Source organism: Gymnoscopelus braueri (assembly GCF_963280865.1).
Source record: "Gymnoscopelus braueri genome assembly, chromosome: 10".
NCBI lineage: Eukaryota > Metazoa > Chordata > Actinopteri > Myctophiformes > Myctophidae > Gymnoscopelus > Gymnoscopelus braueri.
Window position 1 is genome coordinate 16,059,345 of NC_137611.1, and position 11,929 is coordinate 16,071,273.

An 11,929-nucleotide genomic window follows, 5' to 3' on the forward strand; every position below is an offset into this window, starting at 1 on the left:
ACATGTGAAATTCTGCACAATGACTACTAGCCTACTTTTACAATTGGTACTTTAAGTATATTCTGATGCCAATACTTTTGTACTTTTACTCAGGTAGCCTACATTTTTAATTCTGGAATTTTACTTGTAAACAGAGTATTTCTACATTGCCAGTATTGATACTTTTACTTAAATAAAAACACTTGAGTACTTTTACCACCACAGCCAGCTCATCATATCCGCCTAAACACAAAACCAACGCCTGCGCGTTCACCAATCAGAGCGCGTTCCCGCCCCGTGTCACGGTGGGCATGTCTACTGTGACAGTGGGTGCTTTATATAAAACACTATCCATCCACCCGGCTTCAGACTATTAAGAGATACTAACCATTGTACTGCTACTGATCAATGCTACTCCTGTAACGTCTGTTATTGTGTTCTGGCTTATTATAGGACATTCATCTTATTATTATTATTAAAGCATCGAAACGAGCCTTTTCTTCAACGACTTCAAGGAGCATCTGTCCATTTTCACCATGTTGCCAGAATCTGCGACTGGGTACGTTTTAATAATGACTTGTATTTTCCATGATGTGACATATGGTAGGCATAGGCTATGTGACGTGAGTCATTTGCAGCGAATATGCTGAAAATTAGAACCTAAATGAAAATTGAAGATGCCATATTTTCAGTCATCTAGACAGCTCACGGGATTATAACTAGGCTAGTCTAGACTAGTTATAATCCCGTGAGCTCGAATGATCTGTGCATTTTGGTCTACTGTTGGCGGTAAAATCGTATTCGTTATTGTATTTATTCTCTTATTACTAGGCTACACTACAAATATGTTTTTGAAACCGCATCACAGAGCGATGCAGCGACGCATCGCCAGAACGGATACAATTAATGTATAATAGGCTACTCTGTAGAATGGATACAATGTGACTGATCTGAGCATTTCGGCAAAAGCGATACCTTCGTGCGAGGGAATATGAACTGAGCTTATACACGTCTGTCTGATGCATAAGAAGGAAGCCCTCTTCATGTCGAATTGATTTCCGTCCTGTTCGTTACACAGTGATGATGATATTATCTTTGGGCTACAGCTGCTTGTCTTAATAAAGTGTCCGAAGTCATGCGACGGGTGGATAGTTATAGTTCCACGTGTGAATGAGATGTGTGTGTGTGTGTGTGAGAGGGAGGGGGGGGGACTCGGCTCACACACGTGTAGACGTTCTGAGGAGCACGGAGGCCCACACAGTGAGTCAGTCTGGCTGACAGACGGACTGCACCCACCCACCCACTCACCCAGGCAGCTCTCGGACATGACGTCATTTCTCCAAACCCAGCCACCTATCCTGGTGCTTGAGAGGAAAGGGGGTTTTGTCATGACCTGATATTGCGTCAGCCAATGTGATGATGATGATGATGTATCAGTATCACTATGACATGCATCATCATCAGCAGCATCACATTACTTATTTGAGCCTCATGTGGCTCAAAGTAATGTGATGCTGATGGCAGTTGGTGGAAAATAAGATTTAAGGCATTAATTAACACATAGGCTACCATAGCTGGGTAGATTTTATAGGGTAGGTTTATATCGGATGTATTTGTGTGTAGGACTTATGGTGTGTTCATGAATGTGTGTATCTCTATGTGTTAGAGAGCAGTGATTCTCAAAGTGGGGTCCAGGCAGGCACCCCCAGGGTTCCTTGAAGGGGTTCCAGGGGGTCCCCAGCAAAATGAGTAGAGCATCAAAATCAATCAGTTTAACCTCCACGTTAATACATCGGCTATTTGAAAATTGTAGCCGATCTACAAGCTCACAGCACTTCGTGATGTGATTCGTTGTGAGATTGTAGATCTGCTATAAAAATAATCCTGGAATATTCTTGAAACAATTTGACAACATAAATCTTGTATGGGAGTCTCAGGCATAATTCATATAAATTTGGGGAATGGTCCTTGACATGAATAGGTTTGAGAACATCTGTGTTAGTGTACAATTGTGTGACTGGACAAGACTGTGGGAAAACATACAGTGTGTGTGTGTGTGTGTGTGTGTGAGGTGTGTTCATGTGTCATAATAACCCAGAAGTTGGCAGTGTTTGCAGTGTTTACACACAACAAACATTCAGAGCGCTTCGCGTGCCAGCTTTCTGCCAGCGTATTAATGGCGGTTTCTGTATCTGACCTGTGTGTATTCTACATTAACACATTCCTACTGATGTTTGAATACAGGAACATAGCCGACAGTCGGAGTTAAGTGAATGTTCTCAGCCTTGGCTAAGATTAAAGATAAGATGAGACTGAGACCTTTATTTGTCCCTGACACTGTGGAAATTCAGGTGTTACCTGAAAACCTGCAGTGGATGGACGCACAGCTGTATTTTTCTCCCTTTACCCCAGGGCTCCCCTTCAAACATCCTCGTTATGTACATAGTACAGTCTCACATTCCTTCCTACATGCTTAGATGTTACCGGCTAACCCGTTTGTGTGAATGTGTGCACGGCAACTTCGCCAAGTGAGATCAGTATGCTGATGGCATACTGTTCCTCCTTATCTGTCCCCGTATAGAATTAGGATCTCATTCTTTCTACCTTTAGCTATCTGCCTCTCTACCACTCTCAAATCATTTCATATTCTCTATTTGGCAGCGTTAAAACACCATACAGTCATGGGGCGCCCGCTGACCTAGCGGTCCAGGCGCATACCACATATGCTGGAAAACCAGCACAACAGCTTGTCAAGGGTTTGACTCCCGAAACCGACGACCTTTGCTGTGTTACCCCCCATCTCTCCACATTTTCTGTCAGCCTACTTTCCTATCAATAAAGGCAGAAAAAGCCCCCAAAAAAACATACACCATACAGCCTGGTAGATAATTATTTGAATTAATAATAGATGTAAAAGAAGACATTCGTTAATATCTGCTGTACATGACAGGTGATAATTTGTTACACACAACACTAACATGTAACCCCCACTTTACCCTGTGTCTTGCCTCCAGGTACAGTTATGAGGAGTGCAGTGCCACGGCTGAGTGGCTCCTGTCCCAGACAGAGGTGCGCCCCCTGGTGGCCATTGTGTGCGGCTCAGGTCTGGGAGGGCTGGCTGACATGCTCAAAGACCCCGTGGCCTTCAAGTACAAGGACATTCCAAACTTTCCCCAAAGCACAGGTATGAATGGCAGTCTGTCTATGTCTGGGCATGACTATTATGAAACACTGTGTGCGTGTAGCTCAGAGGCTCTCAACCTGTGGGTCGGGATCCCCAGGGGGGCCCTACATGATTTTGTCGGAGTCTGCAGATGACAGTGAAGTGACAATTTAAGGACTTTTAAGACATTTTTAATACCTTGTACTGCATCAAAAGTAATCAACAAACTATACTATAAAAACGGGTCAAACATTGGCCAAATTGTCAAATAATATAAGACAGAGGAAAAATGTGTGAAAATAGCAGATTTAGATCTGCTATTTTCACAATATTACATACATTCCAAGTGCTTATCAGGGTTCAAATATGATTAATTTGGGGGTCCCCAGTTCAAATATGATTATTTTGGGGGTCCCCAGTTCAAATATGATTACTTTAGTTTGGGGGGTCCCCAGTTCAAATATGATTATTTTGGGGGTCCCCAGTTCAAAGATGATTACTTTGGGGGTCCCCAGTTCAAATATGATTATTTTGGGGAGTCCCCAGTTCAATTATGATTATTTTGGGGGGTCCCCAGTTCAAATATGATTATTTTGGGGGGTCCCCAGTTCAAATATGATTATTTTGGGGGGTCACGGCCTGAAAATGTTGAGAACCACTGGTCTCGCTGATTGCGTTTACTCACTGGTCTAACTGTTAACTCTCTCTCTCACACTTTGTGTGTGCGTGTGCGTGCGTGTGTGTGTGTGCGTGTGCGTGTGTGTGTTGTAGTGCATGGCCACGCTGGCAGGCTGGTGTTTGGAACGTTAAAAGGGAAGCAGTGTGTCTGCATGCAGGGCAGGTTCCATTTATATGAAGGATACCCCATCCAAAAGGTAGGCAACATTCAGTAGTCAGCACTTACTTAATCAATTAGTTGAGAATGGCAGATCTACAAGCTTAAAAAAACGCCTCACAACGCATTCTAAAACTCACATAAATTAAGTATTCATTTATTAATTAGAATAAGTGCATGTTTCATGGTCAGTTTGATTGATGTACTTTATTTAGTAAGACATGAGAACAACAGTACATGGAAGGACGAATTCACAATACAAGGTCTACTAAACTGGAAGGCTCATAAAGCACTAAGCTTGTTTAAAATGAGATCCCCATGCACACAAATCATGATGACATATAAGAGACAAACAGATATACACACTACTATTACTACTACTACAGTGCATGACTGTATGGAGTTAAGAACATGGCTGATAATAATTTGCAGACATAAACATGTCCAAATATTGCAAAAGAATATATAGATGTATTTTTTATATGAGAAATTGTTTTGTTTTGTTTTGTTAGTAAGGAAGTTATGTTGAAAGAATACTGTGCTATAATAATGTTTCTATTGTAATCTTGCAAATCTTAATAATGTCTTTTTTCCATGGATGTGTTTTCTCCCATCATTATTTTCAAGTCTCCAGTTAAGGGAAATGCACCTGATAATTTCTTTTGAGATTTATGGCTGAAACCGTTGTAGTCTAGCCTGGTAAAGCCCCTCCCTCCGGAAAATCTCATTTCCATTTGATTTCAGGAAGGAGTCTGGCATGAAGGCTTGTCTGGGCGTTTCTAGCGCATTACCAAAAAACCGAGCCTATCAGCGTCGTCGCTCATCGTTCTGTGATTGACAGTGCAAGTTGGCCAATCAGGTGGCGAGTTCGAGTGAGCCCGAATGGAACCGAGTGCAGCCGACAAAAATGGAACGAGCCGCCATTGTTTTCTGTGGGCAGTTAAACTTTTTACTTTCGGTTTTAAAACGCTCTCAAACTTATTTTTTGAGGCACGGAATTTACTTTTAAGATATCGCTTGGATAGAATTTAGTTGTTTAAATTCATATATGTGGTCAATTAATCATGACAGAGCCTATTTAAAAATAAAAATTCAGAGAACCGGCAGGGGCGGGCAGTGACATGCATGTATCCGAATAAGGCAACCTATTTTGGGCATGGCCGTCTCAAAAGTCCTGTTGCGTCACATTAGTCTGGAGGTGGTAAAAATGCACTGCTGATTGGCTGAAGGGGAACAACGATCATTGGCTGAAGGGGTTGTCAGTCAACGGTATTACTCCCGCCCAACTCCAGCCCACAGCCAATATTGCAGAATGGGCGATCATGCCAGACTCACTCACTCAAATAAATTACAAATGAGATTTCCGGAGGGAGGGTTTACCAGGCTAGTTGTAGTCATCATCACAGCGAAGGCACTCACCCTTCGTCATGTCTGCCGTGCTCCACAGATCACGCTGCCCATCCGTGTGTTCAAGCTGCTGGGCGTGGAGACGGTGATTCTGACCAACGCAGCCGGAGGTCTGAACCAGGACTATAAGGTGGGAGACGTCATGATCATAAAGGACCACATCAACATGCCGGGCTTCGCTGGAAACAACCCACTGGCCGGGCCTAATGATGAGCGGTGGGTGGACGGAGAGACGCATGAATGGATGGAGTGATAGAGGGATGAATGGATGGAGTGATAGATGGATGAATGGAGAGAGAGAGGGATGAATGGATGGAGTGATAGATGGATGAATGCCTAATTTATGATCCGTCATATGAAGGTGACACGCACCGGGGAAAAAAGTGAGATCGGCTACGTTCGGGGGCTGACACCATCGTGCAACAAAGTATAAATGGGGCTATAGATAGATGAGTTATTAGTGGGTGGAGGAAGGATAGAGATAAGTACTGTAAATAAGTAACGATGGAGATGGAGTGAATAGTGTGCAAAATCAAAGCAGAGGGAGATATTCCTCATAAACACATCTATGCAACACTTAACACTCAAATTAATGATGATGATAATAATACTTTGTATAGCACTTTTCAAAACAATGTTTGAAAGTGCTTTACAGAAAATGGAACAGAACTCAAGAAACAAGACGCAGACAAAACATTAAAAATATATAATAATCTTGCTATAAGACGCTATGAAATAGATCAAGATCTGGACAAGAGAGGAAATAAAAGAAAGTAAAATAGGAGAAGAATCCTGACAGGTAGAACCAGAGCCGTATAAGAGAGTCACGTCACGCTCCGATCTCGCCGCAAAGTGGGCTGCTATGGGCTGTATGTCCTCATTGAGATGTCCTCATTGACATAGACAGAGCATTTCCGCATTCCATTCTTACAATGGGAGTATATGCTAGTGTCGTCACTCTCATAGATCACGCTGGGTAGAACGTAGACAATAGATGTAACAGAATGTGAAAAAGTTGAGGAAAACAATAAACCCTAAAGGTATTATTAAAAGGCTTACTCATGAATATGTGTTTTGAGAAGATCACCTTTAGTCATGAGCCGGGACATGGGAACAGACAGGAGAGCCCTGCCCGAGTATCCTAGGGAACAGACAGGAGAGCCCTGCCTGAGTATCCTAGGGAACAGACAGGAGAGCCCTGCCTGAGTATCCTAGGGAACAGACAGGAGAGCCCTGCCTGAGTATCCTAGGGAACAGACAGGAGAGCCCTGCCTGAGTATCCTAGGGAACAGACAGGAGAGCCCTGCCTGAGTATCCTAGGGGACAGACAGGAGAGCCTGCCCTGAGGGCAGCCTGAGTTATATTTAGTTGTGCGTGGGTGTCACGCACCAGCGCCCAATCAATTATAAATCAGTCATAACATGCCAGGGAGGGATGTAACTGGGAGATGTAACTGGGAGCCAAGCCATGTAAGGCTTTGAACATTATCAGTAAAATATTCAAATCAATTCTGAAACAAACGGGCAACACAGTGGTGAAAGACTAAGATGAGTGTAATGTGGTCACGTGTCTTAAGAGAGTTTTTTTTGCTTACATGTTGAGTAAACATCCTCCTCTTCTCTTCCAGGTTTGGCACTCGCTTCCCCTGCATGTCTGACGCATACGACCGGAAGCTGGTGCAGCTCGCCCAGGAATTGGGAACAGATTTGGGTTACAGCGACTTCTTGCGTGAAGGGGTGTACGTTGTCCTGGGCGGTCCCTCCTTTGAGACCATCGCAGAGTGTCGCATGCTACACAGACTCGGGGCTGATGCTGTTGGTGAGTTTGGGGATGGAGATACAGTAGTGCAGGGGTCTTCAACGTTTTCAGGCCAAGGACCCCCTAGCTGAGAGAGAGATGAAGCAGGGACCCCCTACTCTATATTGTATAAAATTGTGTTTCAGATTAAAGTATTTTTTTAACTTAGTCTGCTCTTTTTTCCCTCTACACCTATAGCCTCTTTGCCAAAAATAGCCGATCTACAAGCTCTCAACGCCTCGCGCTGCGAGGCGTTGAGAGCTGGTAGATCTGCTATTTTTGGCTAAAAGTTCTCCTCAGAAAAGGGATGCTAAGGTTCAAGTGGTTAAAGGAGGAGTTCACCCAAAACATGACTTATTTTCTATCAATTGCACACCGTATGAAGCCTTAAATCCATGGATTCTTTTTTGTTTTTGTCGCATTCCTAAGCTAATAATTTGATTCTCGTCTCCTACCGGCTATTGTATCCGGTAGGAGACACAAAGTATATTATTTGTGTCTCCTACTGGAAATACACCCGGTCATCAAATTATTGTCTTAGGAATGCCACAAAAACAAAAATAAATCCATGAAATCAAGGCTTCATGGGGTGTGTAATTGATAGAAAATAAGTCATTTTTTGGGTGAACTCCTCCTTTAAGGTAAAAAATATATATCACACAAAGATTTGGCGGACCCCCTGTAGTAACTCTGAGGACCCCCTAGGGGTCCCGTACCCCCTGTTGAAGACCCCTGCAGTAATGTGCGTGGCGTGCACACACAGAACCATGCCAAATGTTCTGCAAAGTAGGGCTGCAATCGATATCGATTAATTTCAAAGCGATTATTCTATCAATTACTTTTTAGATTTATCGAATAATCAAGAAGCTGGTTTTGAAAATGTATATTAAAAAATATTTATTTTATATCAACATTAACCACTTAAGCATTACTTTATGCTACACAGCGGTGTTATGCAAAAAAATTGCAAATAGCTGATCTACAAGCTCACAATGCCTATAATGGCATGCACAAAATCGGGATTGATTATTAATAGATTATTTCGTTAAATTATCGATTATACATAATGTTTTATGATCGATTAAATCAATTAGTTTGATTAACTGTTGCACCTTTACTGCAAAGACACATGCGCACATAGAAGCAAATACAAACACACGAATCCTTCACACTGCACCGTATTCTGACAGCAGTCAACAGTACTGCAGCTGTGTTGCTTACAGTGCACCCTGGTGCACTATAAGGTCAGCATTATGCAACCTCGCGTCACCAGACTTTCCACCTCTGAGGAAAGCCTGGCATCCCGTGTGATCCGGTCTAGACCATGCCTACTGAATCTATTTATTTTTAAAACGGTGGTTCCGGTTGCTGGTTCCAGTTTTTCGGCGCCGCTTTGTTTTGGTTCCCCCTGTTAGTTTCCCCAATCCCCATTTAACCCATTTAGACCTGAGGCCGATTCTAAAAACGCCTTCTAAATCCTGACCTAAGTTTTCTGAAAAACTTCAAATATTTATTCAAAAATTACAATAAATTTATGTTGCTATATACTGTACAACAACAACCCCAAAAGGGGTTCCCGTCCTGAAAGGTATAGTTACAAAAAGGGGTTCCCGCCCAAAATGGGTTAAATGCTGAACCGAGTATAACTACTAGTTTAGTCTCGCCAGTCGCTACGAGTTGGAATAAAAGATGGATCTACCAAACAAGCTATTCCTATAAGCAAAACTATGCCGCATCAGTTGGGTTTTATTGGGTAGGCCCTAAAATTACGATGCCCTTGACCGACCGGATCAGAAACCCGAAAATGGTATTGATCCCAGGCTACCCTGTTGTAATGCACTGTATAATACTTGACCAGCATTTACAGATTATGGCAGCTTTACATCTTATCGTTGTACCTTCTTCGTCACAGGTATGAGCACGGTGCATGAGGTGATTGTGGCCCGCCATTGCGGCATGCGCGTCTTTGCCCTGTCGCTGATCACCAACGAGTCAGTGATGAACTACGACAGCGAGGACAAGGCCAACCATGAAGAGGTCCTGGAGACGGGCAAGCAGAGGTCGGAGCAAATGCAGAAGCTGGTGTCCACCTTGGTGTCCCGTCTTGAGCACAACAATAACTCCTTAACCTGCTGATCACACATGCACACAGCATGCACACGCACACACACACACACATACACACATACACACACACGCCATCGTCCCCCATCACACTGCTCTCACAACTGTAGATGGCGGAAGGGAAGCCTAAAATGAAGTATCTGTCCACGTTCGGTTGGAACCTATTTATACTTTGTTGTACGGACGCGTCGCTTGCCGAAAACAAATTATTTTCAACCGAAAGCTGTGACACGTCACATTTCCCATGCAAGAAAAATATTTCAGAAAATTCCAAAACTTTCCGAAGATTTACACATTTTCAAAAATAGTCAAAATAGCTGTTCTACAAAGTATATTTAGATTTAAGTAATAAAAAAATGTAATCTGTTATTTCCGGCAAATGCTGTGGTCGTGCAACAAAGAATAAATCAGCCTGTAGCGCTTTATAGAAATGTCACTTTAGATTAGAGTGTCAAGCCAATGCCTGCGTCTACATACGTAGTTATCCAAGCATACAGTAGCTGCTGTGCCTGCAAAGTCAGGCCGGAAGAATGTTAAAAATGCTTGAGTGTTAAAAAACAAACAAAAAATGTTTTGCAGGCCTGGCTTGTTAAGCTTCACTGCTTGATGATCTATTAACTGTCTTGTTTGAGGGACTCTGGACGGATTATATTTTCTGCTGGGTTTTTCCTTTGAGTGTCACCTTTTATTCTAGCGCTAGATCTGAATACTGAGAATCCAGCCCACTGGTCTGAGATGTTTAGTTCTCTGCAATGTTTACATTTTTAAACATAGCTGTTATTGAGATGTGTAGAGTTTAAGATACTAATTTAATGCAGCAGAGTATGTGAATCATATACACAGTTGTGTCTTGGTGAAAGAACCATTTCTGTTTTGATTTCTATTTAAGTACTTTTTAACTTGACCACCACAAAATACTATTTATTGTTCCTACATTCCTTGGCAAAAATGAGTGAGACAATTAACCATTCATTCTGTCAAAAACGTTGTTCGGTTTTCATCAGTTTTGATGGATGTCAGTGTCATAGTGCCGTCAAATGTGTCATGTTCAAAATATTTATTTTAAATGATATATTATATATTTTATACATTTTAATGTCATGGTGTGATTGGTGTCGAAGTAAGGGTTTCTATCCTGCATGAGATGGTTATCTAAATATTGTCATGTTGTGAAAGAGAGGATGGGTTATTAAGCATTCCAATTCACCTTATGTAAAAACAAAACAGTCAAAATACAACATTCCATCAATATGTTTTACCATATCAACAAAATAATAGTTCATCTCTGTATTGACACACTTTAGGTGTAATTAAATCTACACAACTTTGACCTCTGCTTTTTTACGCTGTGTTTATAGTTTTTCAATAAAACGACTAAACTCAAAGAAGTGGAATTCCGAGTGGTACTTTAAGGAGGAAATGAAGACGTTTTATTGCTTGGAAAATGTATAGTTATTTGTTGTATGGCTTAAATGTCATAAAGATGATCTTGTACATGGATGGCCACTAGCTGTGTCCTATTTAAGTGCACTGCCATCTGTGTAGCAAGAGAAAAGGCATCACTTTGATGCCTGAAATGTAAAAGGTGCCTGCAGTACTTTTCTCACACAAAAAGACAATTTGTCGCTGAGAATGTTTGACATTTTTGCTGTTAGTTTGTCTTTCAAACGAGCATTTTCATGCTATCGCAGCTGTCTGTTATCTGTACTCTCTCACAGACCTCTAGGTTCTCCTAGACTTCTTTTCTTCAGTTTCTAAACCCATATATCCCACGTTGCCCCTCCTTCCTTTCCGTGACGTTGAGGCTCTGCTGTTTCCATCCATACAAGGTCATGGGAACTTTGTGAGCATGTGCTCAGATCCACACAGCCAAAATACTGTGGACACAAATTAAGAATATCTAAAGCAGCATTGTACTGTATGCAGAAACAATATTTCTCAACGATGTCAAAACAACTTCTGGTTTGGCAACAGTACTTAAGAATATCTAGGATATGCAGACATACCGGCCTTTTGTCTTTCTTGTAATTAATACCGCGTTAGGTCGTCATTTCCCCTTCACTTTACATACATTTACCATCCTACAGCGTCAGTAATCCAGACATCCCAAAGTATCCAATTTATTAGGATATGTTCCTGCACTTGAAGCCTGGGACTGTGAGCGTACCGGAAAACTGTCACTTTCAATCCATGCAACAAATTCCTTCTATTATTTTCACATTCCCTGAGTAAACACTACAAACTGTAGGTACACAGGCAACGACTAAATATAATTAGCTGCGGTCGAACAATTGGGCTGTTAGAGATGTCTCTATGATGACATTAAGGAAGTAACTCCAGTGCTTTCTAGCAGAACACAATGTTCCAGGCAGACATTGTTTATAGTTAGATTTATAGTTACACTTTACTACTTTGTATATGGCTGTTAAATCACTAACAGATTGGAAAGCACTACCTGCTCGAGGATTTGAGGAATTTAAAAAGCAGGACAAAGGTCCCATTTGAAATCGTTATGTATCCCTTCGTTTTGTGACCAAACTATCAAACTATGACTTGAATGTTGCAAATAATAGCCAGCCACTCTTCTCACCATCTGAAATTGTTTTGGAATTTCAACTTTATTG

General features: G+C 41.8%; 1 protein-coding gene across 1 annotated transcript; it reads left to right on the forward strand.

Moving 5' to 3' along the window:
- Positions 1-351: 351 nt before the first annotated feature.
- On the forward strand, positions 352-10,155 carry LOC308094043 (purine nucleoside phosphorylase-like). The gene is made up of 6 exons (XM_080440486.1): positions 352-538; positions 2,994-3,163; positions 3,914-4,017; positions 5,425-5,600; positions 7,012-7,202; positions 9,094-10,155. Exons 1-6 carry the CDS (start codon positions 516-518, stop codon positions 9,315-9,317), a joined length of 888 nt encoding a protein of 295 aa, XP_080296612.1. The 5' UTR covers positions 352-515; the 3' UTR covers positions 9,318-10,155.
- The last annotated feature ends 1,774 nt before the right edge of the window (positions 10,156-11,929 follow it).

Coding starts and splice junctions, on each gene's coding strand:
- LOC308094043 (XM_080440486.1), top strand. CDS start 516: ATGTTGCCAGAATCTGCGACTGG. Junction 3,164..3,913: donor AAACTTTCCCCAAAGCACAG/GTATGAATGGCA, acceptor TGTGTGTTGTAG/TGCATGGCCACGCTGGCAGG. Junction 4,018..5,424: donor AAGGATACCCCATCCAAAAG/GTAGGCAACATT, acceptor CGTGCTCCACAG/ATCACGCTGCCCATCCGTGT.